The sequence below is a fragment of the Oenanthe melanoleuca genome, chromosome 5 (genome assembly GCF_029582105.1).
Source record: "Oenanthe melanoleuca isolate GR-GAL-2019-014 chromosome 5, OMel1.0, whole genome shotgun sequence".
NCBI lineage: Eukaryota > Metazoa > Chordata > Aves > Passeriformes > Muscicapidae > Oenanthe > Oenanthe melanoleuca.
Window position 1 is genome coordinate 35,426,116 of NC_079339.1, and position 21,825 is coordinate 35,447,940.

General features: G+C 34.6%; 1 protein-coding gene across 1 annotated transcript in view; it reads left to right on the top strand.

The window, feature by feature from the left end:
- AKAP6 (A-kinase anchoring protein 6) overlaps positions 1–21,825 on the top strand; it is a 253,013-nt gene that overhangs the window by 166,651 nt on the left and 64,537 nt on the right. Inside the window, exons 8-9 of the mRNA XM_056493936.1 lie at positions 6,104–6,252; positions 12,032–12,152. Of these exons, the coding sequence (XP_056349911.1) occupies positions 6,104–6,252; positions 12,032–12,152 (270 nt within the window). The remainder of the gene's footprint in view (positions 1–6,103; positions 6,253–12,031; positions 12,153–21,825) is intronic.

The window sequence follows — 21,825 nt, forward strand, 5'->3', positions numbered from 1 at the left end:
GGTTAATTCTTTCATACTTTTCTTCAATGTTTTTTGATATTTATGATGTAAGGAACTTCTCTGGGTTTACTGAGATCTGTATAATGCACAGGACATGCCATGCTCTTGTGTTGTGCCTAATGTTACACTGAATAGAATGAAAGGCAGGTGAATAGTCAGGAATAAAGACACAAGAGGTGCAGGTTTTAAATTAGCAGTATGATCATGGCATCTTCAATGATCCAGACAATGCTGCTGAGGCCACTCTACTGATTCCATTTGCACTCCCCAGTCCCAAAGTTACAAGTCATGGGTTTCTGAAAGCCAAGGGAAACCTTGCAAAAAGGTATTACTCTTATTTTATTGGCTTCCCCTCCCCCCTTCCCCATTATTTCTAATGGCTCTGAAAACTGCCTGAAGTTCTGCTTGTTATGACAGAGCCCTACCTATCTAAAATTTCATTTTATGGCTCCTGTGGATGGACCTAGTTCATGTGCTGTTACTTAAATTCTGCATTGAGTTTAAGTACCTTGATATGTACAAATGTTCTTGTCTTGTGATTTTGCTCGTTCTGTGTGGATATTTCACATTGTTGTGATGGTTTTAGCACACTGAAAAACAAAGCAATAACATTATTCTTCATTTGAAAACATTTCTGAAATTTATGACAATAAAACACTTAGCTAAGATTTTAACTGGTAACAAGCATGCCCTGATTAACAGAATTAATTTCTTGCATGATCAAAACACAGTGTGTCCTTTGTAATAGGGCTCTCAAATATTCGGCTCAAGGTAAACAAATTTCATGATATAGGACTTTTAAAAAAAAATTGATTCAGTCCTGAAGAGAATGTGCAAAATGAAGAGTGAAGTAAGCCAAAAGCAGGAAGGGTAACAGAGTATTCAATACCAGCAAAGTCTCTGTTTTAATTACTTAGAGTAAGGGGGAAATACAAATGATGACACTTAGGGTAGAAGCAGTCACCTGGAATCCAAGAAGCCTAATGCTGGCAAATGATGGCCCAGTGATCTTAAAGGCATTTCCAATCTAAATTATCCCATTATTCTGTTATACAGTGCCTTTTAAAACACTGTGAGACTTCTTGAAAGCATTCTTTCTACCTTTGGTGTTTTTATCAATAGAAGACCTGTTGGCTGGGTGTAGGGATGGCAGGACGGATGATCAAGTCTGTCCATAAGTAGAGTTTTTGGACAAACTCTTGCCTGCCAAAGAGCGCCTTCTGTAATCTAATCCTCATGGAAGATGTTTTGAGCCATATACTTCTCAACATAATTTTATTCAGTAGCTGTACTGGGACAGAGCCAGGGTCTTTTTTTTCTTCCATAATAAAGCCTCCACAACTTTATTACATGGACAAGTATTCAGAATATTGTAGTAGAAAACAACAAAAAATGCGTATTTAAGAAATAAATGCAACTCTTATTAAATTAATTCTGGAAAGAAATTATTCTCCATTTTAAATCTCAAGAAAGTTTCCCAATTGCAGATATACAGAGTGACAAACTGGCATGTGCATCCTTTTAAAAAGGGACATTTGAATTTGCACTTCTTTAAAATAAACGTAAGTCTACATGCTGCCTGGGGCCATCTGACCACCTCCTTCTTGGCAGAAACTGAATTTTGTGCTTTAGTTTCTGAGGCTGTTATTACCCAACTTAAGTTCAAATAATGGCAGAGGAATGGAACTCTCTGTATTTCTTATATAATTCCCACTAAGTACAGTGTAGTGTGGTGGAAGTAAAGTTTCTTTACAGAACTGGAAAGAAGGGGTAATGCAAGATAGGATACTCTCATAATTTGAATTCAACTGAATGTATTATATCTGATTTGTATATCTAAAACACAGAATGGTTTGCCTACAGTAACACAGTTCATAACAAATGTCTCGTGCTACCTGAGAGACACTGTCTGAAAATACTTTCCTTTCAACACCAAATCAATGATATTTTTTCTAGTACTTTCCAAAATAAAAAAAAATCTGCAGCAGAAAAACACTAGTTCTGGGTTCATATGTCCAGTTTAAATTGGTGTAAATTTTGAGTCTCTTGTTTGACACTGTATACAATATAACCTTTCAATCTCCTTCCTCCTACAGTAAGAGCCATTATCCCTTGTCTTTCTCCACTTCAGAATAAGGTCATTTCAACATGTAGGTCTAACAAGAAATACAATGTATTTTCATTGATTTGTATTGTCACTGATTACTCCTTAATGTTATATAGTGTTCTGTATAGTAAAGGACATTTTATGTTGTCATGCAAAGCCAGTGTAAAGGAACAGATTTGTACCCCAGGCTCTCCCAATTTATTATAAGTTCTTGGTTTTTAGAAAATGAGCTTTAGAAAATAGCCTTGAAATTATTTACCATTATTAATCAATCACTAGAACTGAGTATTTGACACTAGTCTAGATTTTTTTCCCTGTTTTTCCCCAGACTACAGTTTTTTCATAGTCTTGTTCAGAGACTGGTTCCTGCAGGCTCAAAAAAATGAAAGAATTTTGTCATTTGATATGGGAAATATTTCAGTTTAATTTACAACAGAATATTTTACACTCACCCCACCCTAGTACGTAGAGAATCTCTACAAGTGTGTAACAAGACCATCATCAGCATCTTCATTGTCTTTTTACTGCAAAAGTGGTCACTTAGAAGAGGAACATGAAGTGGAAAACTACTGCTGAATATAATTCATTGGCATTTTTTTCCTCTGTGTTCAATTTTTCACACATTCAGATGCACTACATTCTCAAAAAAAACCCCAAATAACTGAATTTCAATTCTAAGATAGAGCACTAGGAGTAAATGAGATATTACCTCTCACCCAATTTCTATTAGCTATATTTGGGAACTATGAATATCCCATAAGACTTTTTGATAGATATATATCTGTGTCCAGTTTGTGTTATGTAATGAAAATTATATGTAAGGCAATCTGAAAATGCACACAATGTAGGTTTAAATGTAAATCAAGTAGCTTTTCTATATTTGATTAGGAATTTATAAAGTTGTTACTTTATTCTCCTGGAATATTGCAAAACTAGTGCTTCATTACCACTAAAGATTTTAAGTTGAAAATAAGCAGCAGTAGATTTATTGCATATCTGTGCTCTGTACTTTTTTTCGATATTGTGCCTTGTACCTGTTAGCTCAGATTCTGTAGAACGTAGTTTTTTGAGACTTAAACTAATCAATACCTACTCAAGGTCTTCAAAGCCTCTTTGGATTTGTAGCTGATATCAGTATAAGAGAGACCAAAAAAATATGGTTAAATACAACAGTGAGATAGATGAATACACAGAGAAAAGAAATCAGAGAGATCCATCTGAAACTCTACACTGTCTTGACTTGAGTTGCTGTAATTGTTCACAAACGTTGAAGATAGAAATTGGGTTTAAAAATAAAATTATTTGATTTATAGAGACATCATATTTCTGAAGTGAAAGAACTGGGTTGTATTCAGGCTTCGTAGAGTATGATGTTGATGGAGTTCATAATCCTTAGGGCCTTATGGCTGCAAGGAAGAAATAGTGGATTTTTATTTAGCTCTCTTCACATGTTTACCTGCCCTTTACATCCTGCTTTTGCTTTTCCCAATTATTCTATTTAATCCTTCTATTTCTTCTCTCATTTTCCATATTCATTGTTGGTTTGCCTACAAATGTTTTTGCAAATAGAAAATAAAATGGGAAAAAACTATCTAAATTATTGTGATAGTTGTGCTGTTTGAGAAATAGCCTGTGTTCATATAATTCAGGGCTCAATTTTAATTATGATCTGTGATGTTCCAGTGCTTAGGCTACAAGTGAACTCCCTCTTTTTGTAGTCTTGGGATGGGAGGGGAGAAGGAAGGTTGCATAAACAAGTTCAACAACAGCCAGGAAGACCTCAAAACCTCTACCTAAACTCCAGCCAAAACCCATAGCTAAGAAAAGTAGGAATTACTTATTTTGATTTAGAAACTTCTCTTGAAAATAAGGGATTTTTTTTGCTTCAAGTTTTCCACAAGATTTCCCCTCCAGGCTTAAAACACTCGTAGATTTTAATTGATAGATCTAATTGTTTTAGAAATTTACTCGTCACTAACAACAGGGCTTTAGACAGAATGTGTCATGTCAACTATAACGAAAACTAAAATCCACTGTAGTGGATTACTGCTTTGTGGTAAGAATAAATTAACAGAACACATTCATAGCTTTATGTGGACAATACAAAACATGCTGCTGAAAGACTGTCCTTACTGGTGAAGAATCTTTCCAAGAAAACAAATCTGTTTGGGAACCTCTGTATATTGTGGAAGTGGAAATGTTTAGCAGCTCAGAGGAAAATATACTTGGGGGTGGAAGGGAAGAAGAAGGTGATATAGTTTATTTGTTGCCTTAGTTGTTTCTGAGTTATAGAAATGGCCATTTTAATTATGGTTTCTGAGAAAGCAGAATAACTTTATAGCTATCTCAGACTGTAGCATTTTACTCTAACTGGACACTCCCAGCTAGTTTACATAATGCTTCTTCATTGGTAACTTTTGTGGTTTAATTTTTTACTATTTTAAAAAAGGTAGGATAGCCTTGGATTATATTTAAATAAACAGTGGACTAGCCAGAATTTTTATCTTCTATCTCCTTGGAAAATTCCAGCTTTTTCTGTATTTTCTGGGTTTTTGTTTTGCTTCTTAGTTGGTTTTTAAATTTCTCAAAAACATATTGGGATTTATTGACTGATTTCACTGTAAGAAACCAGCTGAGAGAGAAAGCTATAAAAGTTTTAATGAGAAATTTTAAAAGGAAATGGAATTTCCAAATCACTTACATTATTTTTCAGCAAAAATTACACCAAGGCGAGGTCTAAGCAAATATAGAAACTCATTACCACTAACTTATAGAGACATTCCAGCCTTCTTTCAGACTTTCCTTATTGACATTCTTCAGTGCCTGTTTCCCTTCACTTGCTTGCATTTTTCTTACATTTTACAGACTACCCTTCTCTACCATTCTTCTTCACTTCTTTCTCTTTATGACTTCTGTTGTTCCACAGATTGGTAACTCTGCTGTGCTGTCAGCAAACAAATAAACTCTTCACTTCCCTGCCTCTCACAGCAGAAAATACAGGAGAGTGTGTATACAAAATTTCTTCTATGTCATTTGAATACACTTGCCATAGCACCAAATATTTAAGAAGACTTTCCATTCCTAATGGAAATAAACGTTTGTAGTTACACAGAAGTAGCGATTTTTGAAGTATTATCAGAATTTATTATGTGTTTTTCTTTCAATGAAGTATATTAAAAGAAAACAATGGCAAATCGTTCCCAAAGTGCTTTTGAACTTACTCTACACTCTGTTCTTTCTACTGTTCCTAGGGGCAAGTGTGGCAAACAGCAGATTTTATCCTTGTGTCATCTGGTTCTCTGAGCCTCAGAAGCATACTGATCACCACAGCTGCAATAAATAAAGTGTCTGTTCAATAAGTTATGATGCCAAATATTATTCCGCATTCTTCTGGACAGGCACAGTCTGATGGAAAACAGCACATCTCACTTATTGCCTTTTTCCTTACAATTAAAGTTGCTGAGTAATCAGTCTGTGCTAGATACAGGAAAGGAGAATGTGAATAATACCAATCTGCGTGGATTTGTTTACAATTACTATTTAAAGGAAAAATACCTATAGCAATATGACTTTCATTAATTATGAAGCACAGACAGTGTGTTAACAATATCAATCTTGAAGCCTGTAAGAAATATAATTTTATGTATCTATCTATATGTCTGTTCTATCATAGTGCTTGGTTTCTAATATCTTTCTTATTCAAGTCCAGACATTTTTATGCAACATTTGATTGGATATACATCTCATGGAATATATAACACATCCTTTGATTGGAATCTCAACAGTTCATTTCTAGTGTTTGGGATTATGCTGTAGTTCTTCTCTGACTTAATGGTTCAGCCTTTTTCACTGTCGCATACAAGGAGAAAATTAATGGTGTGAATCATTTGCTTAAAACTGTTGCAGTCCAAAAATATTTGTTTTAATGTATTCTTTCTGAATTATTTTTTTAATGTTCTGTTTTGTTTTTTCCCCCTCTTTGTTTTCTTTTTCTAGGCTGAGGTTCAGCTATGCTATCTGGAAGCACAAAGAGATGCTGTTGAACAGATGTCCTTAAAACTGTACAGTGAGCAGTACAACACTAGTAGCAAGAGAAAGGAAGAGTTTGCTGATATGTCAAAAGTTCACACAGTGGGAAGTAATGGGTAGGGAACTATTCTTTTTGTTGTTTTATTCTCACTGATCTGTTTTGTTTGGTTGTTTTTTTTTTTGTTTTTTTTGTTGTTTTTACACGATATGCTTTTTCTTACTACTAGTTAACCAGGATTTTTCTTCCTAAGTGAAGAGGCAGGGAAAAACCATTTCTATTGCTCTCTCTTTTTTTTTCTTTTTTAGATATATGAATGCAAAAATCATGGGGTTCTGGATGATTTATCCAAATGATGGTTTGTTCATAGGAACACCTAATATTATCTAATAGTAAATTGTTATCTGGATTTAAAAAAAATGCAATATGAACTTTTTCTTTAGGCTTTTCTCCTCCAACAGCTTCATATAGTTTGATTTCTTAACATCTTCCAAGGAAGAATATTGATAGTGTAATAGTATCTCTACAAGACCTCTATAATTATTGTTCTCCTTGGGACTAGGAAAAATGAATATGAAGCCATTAAATTACAGTCCAAACATCCAGGTTTTTGCACTTCAAGAAAGCATTGATTTTAACTGTTTTCCATTTTTTAAGACTGTTTTTCCTCAACTTGTTTGTTTTTTGTTGTTTTTTTAAATTAATGATAACACATGTATATGTGAGTACATCGTATATGGAAGTGTGCATGCAAAAGCATTCTTTCTCAATATTGTGAACAAATTAATCACTGGACTATGCTAAAATGAGTTCTTGCTGCCTTCTTTTTTTCACAATCAATGAAACCTGTAGGTCTGGAAGAAGACGTTTTCTTTAAGATCTTCTGAAAACCATATCTTCCAACTGCTAGCACCCCAAAATTAACATAAAAAACCTACCTGTGGGATCATAATAGTGTGGGCCAATATTAGGTCAAAGAACCCAACTATTGCTCATTGTTTGGGGATGCCCTCGTCCTGATAGAAGTTTCCTTGTAACTGGCAAATAGAATAGAATTTTGCTTGCAGTTTTCTATGCAAGGAAAGTCATTGACAAAGGTGTTAATGAGTTCTTTATCTCCAGAACTCCCCTTTCCAATTGTTAACTCAATGTTCAGGTCTTGGAAACACAGTTTTATTAAATTACCAACTGTAAAGATAAATGAGCCTTGTAAACATCCCCTCTTATTATACGGAAAGATGGCTGTTTTAGGAAAGTTGATGTGGGCTAATTATGTAGGATTACTGAGATCTTGATTACATATGCAGAAATCTGTCAGATTCTCAAGCACGCCAGCACAGCTAGTGCCAACCATAAAAATAATTTGTTCAGAATTGGTGTGTATATGTATATAAATGTACACTGAGGGCTGCATGTTCAAAACCAGCTTCTAATTTTGCAGCCATCACTGAATGTGAGCAAGGTTTAAGGTTGGAATATTGAGGAGGATGTAAGACACATCAACAGACTTATAATTAAGTACTTTAAACTGGAAATGGTCATCTGCTAGTATTTCACACCTTTTTAGTGCTGTGGCCACCTTTCTGGGCCCGTAAGGCCATCTTGGGCCTCAGAGCCTCAGTGACTTCAGGGCTGGAATCAGACTAGTACAATCCCACTTATTGAGCCATTGTAGAAACCAGAGGGGACTAAATTCAGCTGGAAAACTTCCATTTGAACACTGTCAGTTGCTGTATTGAAAAAAATGGAAATTCCTTTCAGCTATTTAAAAATAGAGTTGGTACAACATTTCCTCACTGCATAAAAACCGTGGACAGAAATTAAACAGTAGCATGACCTAGGTAGGGACCAAGATCTCGAGAGAGAAGAGGCTATTTCCATAAATTAGGGTATTTATCCATTAGCTGTTGTGGAATTTTGATCTAGGAAAAAGAAGAATGTCCACAGCGAGAACATGAGCTATTGTAAATGAAGAACTTTGAATATGACATGTGTGTGTCTGTGTGTGTGTCTGTGTGTGTGTAAGAGATTTGGGAGATGATTTTGAGAAGGAAATAGCTAGGCTGAGATAGGTAGGGTAGTATTTGCAGAATAGTGTGATTCTAGTGGGTGTTTAAAGGACTGTAGATTTCCTACAAAGCAGTAATCTTGTTAAAAGAGCAGTAGGGAAGATTTTTGTGTATTAGCATGAAAAGGACCAAAGTGACAAAGGAAAAGAATGAGTATCCACTGCAGAACACCAGCTAGCCAGGAAGTAAGAGGTACGCAAGAGCAGTTGAGCCAGATGCAAAATATTATGGCAAATATGACTGGAAATACTGTATCCCCTCAAAATCATACAGGTCCTTTTGGGAGACATTTACAGCACCATTACACAGGGTGAAAGTCAGACCTTAAGATCCTGTCATCAGTGAGTATTGTGCCTTCATGGACTTTGAGAGAAATGCAATAGAGGCGGCTTCAAGTGTGTGCAGAACATAAGGCCGTTTGAAAATTGTTATAGTAATAGCTCTGACTTCTCCTATATCTCCCTAATAAAAACATTTTAAAAGAGTTCCATAAAATTATGACCCAGAAACTTGAAGGAACTTTTTGTCTGGCTGAATTTTTTGGTAGGTGTACCAGTGTGTTTACAGTACTTCTAAATGCCACATGAGTAAGGCCATCAAAGAAATACTATAAACTGGAAGTGCATGTTAAACATGGGGAAAAAGGCTGATGGAAATAACTTCACATTCCTTTTTATTTATTAATGCCACAGACGAACTGGTTTTCTCATGAGAAAGGTGCTCATGAATTTTCGTTCAAAATAATAAATTGGTGTCCACATTTTAAGAAATATGTTTAGGGTTCAAGGGATTAGACATGCAACTCTGCATATCTGATTCCTGGTTTACCAAGACAAAATATACTTCTTAATGTAATTTTAGTTATTATATAGCTAATGGTTTTAGCTTATTAACCAAGAAACTTCATGAAGGAAGCTGTTTTTACCTGCCCTTTAACTAATATTATAACATTTTTGTGACAGTCTTTGGGTACTTTTAATGGAAGATTTTTTTTTCTTTTTCAATAAACAGATTAACTAATTTATTGCTTTTTTAGTGTTTGGTGGATTCATATAATCAGCCAAAATCAGATCTTTTCTATGATTATTGTATCTTTAACACACATCAGTATTTCAGAAGTCATGCTTTCCCTGGTTCTGCCTATGGTGATATGAAAGAAAGATCTGCTAAGTTCAGGAAAAGTAGATTCATAAAAAAAAAAAAAAAAAAAATTAAATATACCACAGAAGTACTGACAGATACATTTTAATCTTAACCTCTCTCTAGTCCTACAGTTTCTTGATTTTTCTTAATATTGTTTTAGTGGCTTAGTAACTTGCATTCTCTTCCAAAAAGTAATTTAATAGTGATCACTAAACGCATTCATTCAGATGTAAGACATTAATTAAAAAAAAAGCTGTTCTTAAAATATATGTATCAGAGATATTCTAACACCATTAAATGTATTGCAATCGTATTTTGAAAATATTGATGATGCTCAGTAGGCTGACTTCACTTTCTTCAGGCTCAGGCAAATAACTGCCTTAGGCAATTGCTTAAAAATGCTCCTAGACTTGACTTTACTTCAGAAAACCAAAAAACCCCCAAAAACTAAAAAAATTAAACAAAACAAAAAACCCACCAAAAAACAAAACCAAACAAAAAACCCCTAAAAAACCAAAAATCAACCAAAACCACAAACAAACAAATAAAAAAGATAATTAGTGCAATATGTAAACTATGGGGAAAAACCCCAAATTTCTTTTGTCTTGTATCCCTTCCTGGGCTTTTTCCAGTGAATCCTGTCTCTCACTCTTGGTTTTGGGTTGAATTTCTGTTTAGAACATTAGTTTGAAATTAAAATGTTCTAGCTTTTTTGAAAAGGTCAAGGAAAAGAGCTTTTCTGTTTCTTTAAAGGATTGGTTCATTTCGATACACAAATAAATTGACCAATTTGCACTGTAAATGTTCAAAAAAGATGTGGTTCTTTAGATACAAAGCAGATGTTTGGATCCAGGACATCTTCTGCCTATTGTAGAAAAATCCAAGTCTGTTTCGTAGTGCATTTTCCAAAGGCATCCCATGCCGTTCTGTATGTAGGCTTTGTTTCACGTCACCTTCATATCTTAATTTAGGATTTTCACTGCTACAAACCACCAAGTCCAACTGAATCTGTACCAATTTACAGATTATGAAATTTAACATCTTGTGTCATAAAGCATATGTTTTAATAACTGCCTGTCAGCTTTATGTCTTTGAATAATATTTGGATAAGATGGAAGAGAAGAAAAGGAGTGGAAGATGCGGAATGGTTATACTGCTTCCAGAGGAAGGGATGAAGATTCAGTAACACTACTGAATATACAATTCAAAATGGAGTTTGGTTTCTTTTAGTTTCCAAATTATATCTGAGCCAAATACCTCCTGAAACAGGAAAAAAACCCCTGAACTCCGAGTGAAACTTTTATTTCAATAACAGTAACTTGACCTTTTGTGCTTGCTCTTCTTTCTTTATGGTAACACTGCTTACCTTCTCAAGGCAGAAAGCAGATTTAAGTAAGTGTCCCTCATAAATTATTGAGTAAAAATGTACTAAGTACAGTGGATTAAACTAGAGGGTTACTTCAGAAGCAGGAATCAGTGCTTGTGCATTATACAATACTTTCTTTGTTGTCAATTCATTGAAAATAATACTACGGAAGGCAAATGCTTTCTTCTTCCTTGCCTGCTTTCTTGAGGAAAGACAGTTCTACTTGTCACAACTTTATCTGTAAGCTTTCAAAATTACCATGCACATGGTACCCTAGTTAATAACAAATAAAACTGCAATAGTACTAATGACATTAGAAGCATGTTTAGTTTATTGTTTCTCTGTTGACACGCTGCTTATTTTTTTTAATGGGGTTGCTAAAATAGTTCTTAAGAATTGGAGAAATTAGCTTTAGTGCAACATGCACTATTCTTTGATCACTATGGGAGTTTTCTGATACTACTGGCAAGGCTTTTGTTAGTTCCAATTTTGCAAATTTGAAGATCCCTTTTCAAGAGGTATCTATTTGACGAATGTGCAGTTTTTCAGCATGTACTTTCTGTCTTGTATCACAGTGTTTTAGAAGAATCTATGCTTTACTTATTCACTAGGCTTTCAATAGAGAATCACATTAATCCTTTTAAGCTCCTTATTCTAATGATTTATTTTGTTGAAAACCGTAGTGATCCTCCTTTGAATTTTAATGATTGCTGGCTATTCAAGGATTCATTGTTTTGACTTCCTGTCCTTACCTTTGTTTCTTACATGTCTGTAGGGAACACCTGTCTAATACTGTATCTGGCCTTAGTTCTCACTGGCTTACCATATTCACTCAAGCCTATCTTAAGGCGTTAAGTTGAAATGCTAGCTACTCATCCATGAAAATAAATGTAGGATATTTACAAAGATAGGCAGATAGACAGCAGAGAGGGATGGCTGAATGGACTGAATAATTTTTTGATGTAAATAATATTTTTATAATAGTTATATCAAGGTGATTGTTGCAAATTTGCTTAATATAAAGCCAGTACTGTAAAAGAACACTAAACACCTATAGCGGATTAGTATTTCAAAATTTTTGAACTAAATGTAGTATGCCAACAGTTGTCAGGATTTGGCATCAGCTGCTGAATTTAGGTCATGGCACTGGCTTAAATTGGATTTCAGTTTTCATTTTCATCCACACTGTATAAATACAGAATGTCTCTTTAGAAATATAACTTGGAACATCATGAGTTTTCTAGAATATATTATTCTAATACAAGATTTTAACAACTACACAGTATTTATGCATAATACATTTTGTTCCTTATCTACAGCCTTTTGGACTTTGATTCAGAATACCAGGAGCTCTGGGATTGGCTGATTGACATGGAATCCATTGTGATGGACAGCCATGACCTGATGATGTCAGAGGAGCAGCAGCAGCATCTTTACAAGGTTAGCACTACCGTTACTGCCTTTACCTAGCTATAGAAGATCTGATTAGCTTGACAAGTCTTTCTCTCACAGGATATCGCTGCGTTCATTGTATGTATCATGGTGTCTATTAGAATTCCCTTCCCTGTCCCCAACCTCATTTCCATCCCCTGTGCACTGACAGGCTGCACCGACATCATAATTGCAAGAAAGTTCCCTTTATCACATTCTATTTGGTGTAATTCTATAGAAGGACAAAGATTTGTCTTCAAGATGAATAGAAATAAATGAAACTGCATTAATAAATAGACTGAAACAAAATGAAGAAAAAAATGAAATGGGAACTTTTAACAAAATGTGTTTTGATTGGAGCTTTCAGCTGGATTTTTATCTACCTTTCAGATCTCATCTGGAAAGAAAGACATTTGCCTTGATTTTGGTTTGCTGCTGCCAGGATACAGGACTCTTCCAATTTAATTTTTTATTAGTTATACATAAAGTAGACATTGTCATGTTAAGTCTTCACACTTGGTTGTGATTTGAGCAGCACGATTTTGAACTTGTAGGGTGATGCTATATGGTCTAATTCTAGCATATATAAATGTACATATATATGTGTGTATGTGTATATGTATGTATATATATCTATATGTATATATACATACATGAATGCAGACACACATGGTTTCTTTTATTTGCCATAGCAGCCTTAACCCAGAAGATTTATCATTTCTTTTAAACAGATAGTACTTGTAAGCACTTCCTCAAAATGTGTGACTTGATCCTAAAATTGATTCAGGCTTCTCTGTGTGTCTGAGGAGTTACAGGTCTGAGGGGTGGTGGGGGAAAGAAAGGAGGGGCTTTCAACAGAAATATCAGGCTGCAGTAAATCTTCCTCATTTAGGCAATTTTTATTGGAGTAATTCTGACAGTTGTCATCCTTGAATTGCTTTGAGCATATGGCATATTTCAAAGAGCAGATTGTGAATCATAAAAAATAAAATTAATAACTAACCACAGAATCAGCAACACTATAATGACAAGAAACAACTACCCTCTAGCTTTTTTTTTTTATTTCTTATCAAATAAATGGTACATTCAAGGTCAAATAGAAGTTGTTCTCTTTCTTCTATGATTGCATGATTTGATAATTTCTTAAAGATAATATATTTTTCTCACTTTGGCATCCTATTTTCTTGATGATCTTCTTGAATTTTATTCTTTCTTATTTTAATTATTTTATTTAAAATGCCCAGTAAAAAGGGGCAGGTTGTGAGTTAAATTTGGTTTATAAATTCAAATATTGGTCAGATCCAAACTATTTTAGGCTGTGAGTGAGTTTCATTCACTGATCTCCATTTCTTGCTTTGACAATTTTTTTTTATTTTTTCTATTGTCTTTTTTCTTAACTTTGTAAGTACTTCATCAGACTTAATCACACATTAACAGACCGGCCTTGGCCAGGCTCAGAAATAAATAATGTCAGAAATGAGTAAAGAGTTTCTTGTGAGTCTAAAATAAGGTGTTTTGGTAGTTAGTGCCTGTCCATATAAGGCCAGCTTGTACCATGACTAATTAACTGCTAGTTTTAGTCCTATACTAAAAAAATTAATAAGTAAACATAAATTTTGAGGTAACACAATATGAAAAGGAACAAAGATTAAGCAGTCAGTTCAAGTATTTTAGATCCTATTTAGTATACTTCCCTTTCTGATTTCCAAATGTAACCCCTAATAATAATTATAGATGATAAGGCTGGGATAATAATGCATGATGAGAAGAGTAAAAAAGGGCAACAATTTAATAATATGTGCAGTATAATATGGATGGGTAATATTACATAAGCAAAAGGGGAATAATTTCTTAATGTTGTGAAATTCTGAACCATGAAAGGCATGGCACTTCTGAAAGCAGAAAGTTTGTATGACAGAGTAGCTGAGTCTGCAGCCTGTGCAGCAGAGACAAACTAGCACTGATTCCAAAGAACAGGCAGCTTATTTGTCCTGCAATTTCTCCCAGGAAGTCACAGGCTACCTATGCCAGATTTGAGCCTCTGTCTCAAAACTACCTATCTGGTACTTTTTCACCCCAAAACCACTTGAAGAAGAGTAGAAATAGACTCCTTGCCCTCCTGCAGTGAATATTCACTGCATTTACCTTTGTAGTAAGAACAGCAAGCAAATTTTTAAGGACTGAACAAATGCTTTAACTAGAGATGTGGAGTTTGCATAAGATCACTAAGGAGCATCCGCAAAGCAGGAGGAATATTTGCAGGTAATGTAAAAATCTTAAATGTACTGCATTTAGATCTTAGCACAAAACAACAGAAAAAAGCCCTTGGACACCACAATGAACAACCTCTCAAAGTATTGAAAGCCCAATAATTTCAGACATTTAAAAGTAGATGAAGGGTAACATTAGCTGATATAATTGAGGGAACGATTCTGCACTGGCTCAGGAAAGATCAGAAAAATCACTAGGTCTTTACCATCCCTAATTTTAAAGATTTCTCTGATAATGAATCATATCCTCAAAAAGATCATTAATAATTTTGTCAAACTAGCCTCTCTTCTAAGCAATGGTGACACCCGTTTTATTTGGAGGCTTTTTTTAGTCATGAAGGGTCACGTGTGCGTGAGCACTGCCTGCGCTTCCCAGAGAGCACAGCCACTCTGCTCTGCAGGGACAGAAACCCAGGCAGCAATTATTATCAGAGTTCCTCAATGGTGTGGGGTGTTGTGAAAACATAGGCCTTGCTCTAGTTTCTCTTTATCAATTGCAGCTTCAAAAGTGAACCTACTAATTGCACTCTCTGCATTTCCGTGGATTCTCCTAAAACCACAGATCTCTTTTCTCAGTTGCTGAGCTGACAAGTAATTGCAGCTCAGAGCCAGCTCAGCAAGCCACCCCTGCCAGGGAACCTGCTGTGGTATCACTATTACCAACAGTAATCATTGCCCCTAAGGAGTCTATGAATGGGAAGGAGCAATGATGAAACAGGTAATTCAGAAGGGGCAAGCATATATTAAAGCAGCATAACACAGTATGTGAATGCTAAAATTGTATATAGGAGAATGAAATATATTTTCATGGTTAGAATATTTTCACAGTACTTATTTTTCAGAGGAAATATATACTTAAGTCAACTCTCAGCTTCATTTTATTTTCTAATATTCCAGGAGTTTCATAGTTTTTTATTAGGATCCCTATTATCTCTCTTTAACTAAGTTTTATTTTGCCCTTATAATACGAACAACACAGCCATATTTTTTGTTACACTGAATATGAATATACTACTTTCTCTAGACTTCCTGGATTGATAATTTCTTCTTTGTAGCCCTAAACTAGCTAATGATTTTAAAAATCAGCTAAAGTTTGATAAAGTGGCAGTAACAGAATGAATTGATGATGGTTTATTTGCCCTCTAATGCTTTATCTAATAATTAAGAAAAAAACTAAAAGGAACATTTCCATGTTTTGGATTCTTCTTTGTACTTCTCTAACAGTTCAGTTTGATGCCAAATGTATCATGTTTATTTCATTTTAATCTGCTGCATGTGAGCCTGATCTCATAAGCTCTAAGTACACAGAACTTGCATTGACTTCAGCTGTATTCATATGCTGTTACTGGAGGATCAAACCCAAAGAATTTAAACTCTGCTAATTAGCCCTTTAGTAGGAACTTGAGTAATTCTGTACCTTGAATGTTCAAAAATGAAGCAAATCAGTATTTATGGGAACTGTCAAGATTAGAAGTGAGTATACTAGCAGAAAAGTTAATGATAATTCTTTCCATTTTCCTCTGAAGATTAATTGCAAGACTTAATTGTGTTAGATTAAAACCTTATTTAAATAAGTACAGTATGATTGTTAAAATTGTTAGTATGTTCAGAGCAAAATTAACCAAGCATTTGAAAATATCAAATAAAAGAAATATTTTTTTTTCTGATTACAAGCCATGTATGGTAGTTTTAATACAAACTGCATAAGCCATAATTCTTTTACTAGTAATTCTTCAGCAGTGATTATGATAGATGGAAAAAGATCCATATGTAGTAGTGCAAAAATTTTGAAAGCATTTAGTTGGTACAGCTTTGGAACAGGTTAACTGCTGAACTCTTTCATCAAGGGGAAGTGGTCCACTGTATTAAATAACACAAAAACGCACATCAAAAACTAAGGATATATTTCAAAAAAAAGTTGATGGGGGGAAAAAAATCTCCCAGCAGTTTTTGTTTCCCGGCTGGAAGCTCTATCCCTGCTTGGAAGGTGCAGTTAATTTCCTCCTCTGGGTGTGCTGCTGCTCCATTGTGCCTTTCTCGCTGGCTCAGTGTGCTGTGGCCCGGAGTGGATCAAACAAACCGTGGTGAAAGTTTCCCTCATTTGCATCACTTCTAGACAGCCCTGTCGTACTCTTTGCTGACAGGAAATCACTGTCTTTGTCACCTTTTTTCAGTGATCTCCTTTTGGCAGAGATTGGCCATGTGACCAGGATTAATCACAACAACAGTTCTGGCTCAGAACTCAATGACATGTTTTCCTCAGCACTTCAATAATGGTGTAGAGGAGTCAGTAGGAAATGACTACATTAATTTCAGAGTGAAAAGATAATTAACACTTAAGGACTAGTGCTATAACCTATGGAGCTATTATTCAAATTAAAACTAATTTATTGCAAACTTGTGAAAAAAAAAAAAAAAAAAAAAAAAACCAGCACAAAAAACTGTTTTTTAATGCAACTGTTAAAATAATCTTGCAAGAGTCCCTGAGTTTAAAAAGAAGCACAAACTATATTTAACGTGGTAATATAAATACATAAAGACTTCAGCATTTGAAACTGGAGGCTAAAGTATGTAAAGTGCTTACTTAGATGATATGAATAGGATACTGGCAAACAAAAGCAGCAGTGTGCTCCTAGAATGCTGTGCTTCAAGGAGTTTCCTTGGCAACAGAAATGCAGTTCCAAAAGTAGACAGAACTTTCCTCAGAAAACATACTATTAATAACAACCTTCCGGAACAACTTGGAACAATTTGACTACTTGGCAATAAAATGCCAAGTGTTCTGCAAATTAATCTAACACATAACAGTTATATGTTTCTCTTGCCCATAATTCTCCTGAACTGGGGGCCTGAGTTCTCTGCTATTAGAGGACACAAATGTGCAAAGCGGTTCCAAATGCTGCACAAACAGAGAGACGGCCCAAATAGCAGCAGCCTATGAGGATCAATTAATGTTCTTCGTATCATTTTAACTCGTAAACCAGATTAGTTTAATTGGATTACTTTGTTCCATTTAAAGCAAGTTCTGCATACCTACTGAAGCTGTATTGTAGTTCAGTCTTTATTTCAAGTAGATTTTCCATATTAAGAAAACTTATGAAAAGATTAACAGCCTGCAGAGTGATATATTTGGACAATATGCTTAGGGGATTGGTTATAAACTAGAAAATGTGAAGATTTTTGTTCCTAAGCTGCATATTCTGCGCAGTCCAGGATGCTTTCTGTCTGTCTGGTAACCCATCAGTGCCTGCATGGAGTTGCTAAAACAGTCAGTTTTTAGTCAGAAGAAAATGATGGTTGTCATTTTAGAGTTTAGAGGAAGCTCTCAGCACACTTCAGGATTGAGCCCCTTGTGGGGAGTAACTACAAATCTGCTATGCATGCAGAATTTTTAGGCATGTCATCATTTCTGCATGAGCCAGAAGAATAAACTAATTTCAGTTTTGCCTTGCCAATAAGAATCATTAGAATTCCACTAAAGGCTATAAGTTTACTAGACAGGAAAGGTAGGCTGTGCTAGTACCTCGACTTTTCCTGAATTCTGAGCTCTAAAGGTTAAAAGTAATCAATATCTCATTGTGCAGCCTGATAATAAGTAATAACCATGATGTTAAAATCTAAATGACTGCAGATAGCACTTAGATGTGTTGACCCGTTTGGAAGGGCTTTTTAATTGCAATCAGAATAGTTATTATAGTTTGCTAATCAACTTTTAGGCTACCTTGCAAAAATCACCACCTTTATGAAATATTACTTTAATCCTATTAGCAAATTATATCCCGAAGTGAATGCTTTTATTTTATTTGAAAAAAGTATGCGTTAAAAAAAAAAAAAAAGAAAAAAAATGTGAGAGAGATTATTCTACTAAATAATATCCATAGAGATACTCATTAGCAATAGCATGTCTATTATTTAGATAATAGTGTGTCTGTACTTATGTCTACATACATGGATTGATACATTACTCAGTGGATGTTAATCTTTGCTTTTTACGCTGTAGTATGTTTTTGCTGTCATATATTGTGAAATGACTTTGCACAAAACTGGCTTCACAAACTTCAATAGTTTTCATGTGCTAGGCTAGATTCTTTTTTCCCCCAACAGATTAAGAACCTTTATGACTTTCTCCACTAAATAGGAAAATCATGTTTTGTGTGAGAGATCTCAAAAATGCATGATATACCAAACAGTAGTAAAAGTCTGACTGCTATTAGAATGTGAACTAAATGAGTTCAGGACCTGACACAGCAAAGTTTCACACTCTCTTATTACAAGGGGTGATGAAATTAGTTACATTTTTCTGCACAAGTATTTTTACTTCAGTTGCACTGGGGAAGAGAGTAAAAATTCCTTTGTGACCCATCCTACAACAAATAGTTCATACTTCAGTGGTTCATATGTTTATGTAATAGGATTAAATTCCTTGCTAATTCTTGCAAATTTAGTGTTTTACAAAACAGAAAATATAAATATTGTTGGAAAAATTCTTATTTAAAGCAGAGAAATGTTAAGTTTTATTATGTTACATAATTACAATAGGTAAATACTTATTGCCATATCTACAGAATTAAAGCATCTGGAAACTGAATATAAAAAGAATGTAAAAAAAGATTTGTACATTTTCTTGGTTGCTTCCACAATATATTTCAAATGTAAACATGCATTTTTATAGGCAGTGTTGTAATTTCTACAGAGCAGACTCCTTGTATTTCTGCAAGAAGTGGCTTCATGCATTTCCCAAGAGTAAGTGGGTTTCTCCCACTTCTTCCCAGCATGATGTTGCCGATGAACTTCACGTTGTAGCAATGCAGTATTTAGTGAGCTTGTAGCAAAAACCAGCACAGCTTTTTGGAGATTAAAGCAGTGTGTCTAGAATGAAAGAGGCATTCAACTTCAAACAAAAGTAAATGTGTACCACATAGCTGTCATCACCATTCCTTACTACAGCTGCAAAACGTGGACAATTTACAGTCATCACGTCAAGCATCTTAGTCAACTCCACATGCACATGTTTGTGCCCTTGTGCTATAAAATAGCAAGATAAGGTCCTAAGCAGTGAGACCTTAAAGCTGCCTTCCAGTGGTCTCTCTGGTTAATATATTAAGTAAGATAAAATGAGGAATGTTAATAACACAATGACAGTATGATTTTTGAAGCTCTATGTAGACATGGTATGGTTTGTTTGTTTTGTTTTTTTAGCAGCTTGGTGTATCCATCTATTTTAAAGCAATGAAGATAAAAAAATCACTAGCTAAAATTATAGGTAGCAATAGGATTATTACTCTATTCCTAGTTGCCAATATTTAATGCACTTCCCTATTTTTCCGTCTCATAGTCCAGGAGAAAATATTATTTTTCTTAAACTCATAGGAACTACATGGTTTATCCATGATGTTTTGCTTCATAAACATAATACAGGAACTACTATTTTCTTTCCAAATTACTCCTCATCAGTATACCTCAAAAATAATCAATACTGTAATATTTCTTTCATAGAAATAAACAAAAAAAAATGACCACAGAATAGCTTTTTGGCAGGTTTTCTATATGAAACCCAAATTCACTAAATCTCCATAAACTTTCAGTGGCAATATATTCAATGAATTTATGTCTAAATGATAAAAAATAATTTGCAGTGAAGTGTACCAGTTTATAATCTCCTGAATTTTTATTTGTATATGTATTGTATTTTTATTTTTATAAATATATATTATACACTGTCTTTATATATTGAAAATATGTAAAATATCAATATAAATGATTTATGTGTATATATTTGTAACCTTTTTACATACTTAAGGTGGGGTTATATTTTTACTTTGTATGTATACACTTTTAATATATTGTACTAAAAATAGCTGAAGCAATTTGTGTGAATTTCTCCTTCTAACAAGGTAAAATAAGCAATCACTGAATTTTAATTCATAATTTTTGCAGTTGTGGCTGCATTGGGTCCAGTGGAGCCTTAGGGCAGGCTGCAGCCAACTCCTGCGGCCAGTGTGAAAAACTTGTGGTTCATAACTTATTGTGGGTGCTGTTTATTGCAGAACACGTGGTTGCTGCAGAATTCCAGTGATCACAAAATGTTAAAGTTAGCTCTATGAAGAGATGCTTTTGGGGGAAAAGAGCTGTAGTACCCTTCACATCCTGTGGTTCTGGAGCAACAGGTGCTATTACAGATGTGAAGGAAGGACTTGTGCCAGCTGTGTCACAAACTGCTGGAAAACCTATGGAGAGATTGTCATTTCCCCAGTACTACACTAGGACAAGGAGTCATAGTTTAACTATTATGGGAGCAAAGTACACCAGCCCCTATCATGAGGAGGTTTCTCTAAGGGGTATTTCCGAGCAGAAGCTTGTTAAGTATTTTGAAATATTTTCAGGAAAGCCCTTTTCTCTCCTACCTCTTTCTCCATTGATTGGATAAAGAGGTTCTGAAGATCAGACTCTCTCAGTTTACCACTCACTCATTCTGATATCACAAAAAGGGTATTTTTTGTACCTCTGTGTAATGTTTACACAATACTCCAGTTTGAAACTCATTTATGATACATCCAGATTTTGACAGACATTGCACTGGAGTTTGATTATCTCTGCTTTACCCATTGATTTTTCTCAAAAATAGGCTACTACAGATACAGAATTTTTCAGGTGGTAGCTTTCTAAAGCTAAACATATATTTGAGACTTACATGCTTATTTTTTGATGCCCTTCATGCAGACACATTCTACTGTGTCTGCTATTTAGGTGGAAGAACAATAATTCCTAAGATGTCTTAGCTTGTTATCATTTGAAAGATTTTATTTGAAAGATCAAATAAACACTACCAGAGGTGAGAAGTGGACAGTTTTATGATCCCATATTGTTGTCTAAAAAAATTAATTGCTATTATTTTGGTTTTTCAGCAAGAGTATATAATTTTTAGCCTGTAACAAGAACTGGTCAGAGGGATAAAAATAATGAAAAGTAAATTAAAGGCTAGAAAAAATTTTCTTAACCAAAACCAGAAACAAAAAAAGAGGATATGGTAAGGTGCCAGGAACTAGAGCAACCATGTGTGACTGTAGACATGAAACATTTCTTAATTGTATCTCTTTGCCAGGATCACTTGTGAAATACACAGTTCCCATTCAGAGGGAAGACATTAGGGTAAAACCAATCTAATATGTGTCTCCAAACAGTGGGAGAACTATCCGGAGAAGTGCCAGAACAGAAACAGCAGAACACACACATTGATGTAAGTTGAAAGAACCCATGAAGCAGGACAGATGCAGACTGGCTGAAAATGTTGGCATTTCAGTGCAACATATGTAGTGTAACAGGCAACAGAAAAAGTAGAAATAAAAATGTTCTTGACAAAAAGAGGCAGGCAGCCAGATTGAATATCACAGTTACCTTTGAAATAAAAATAT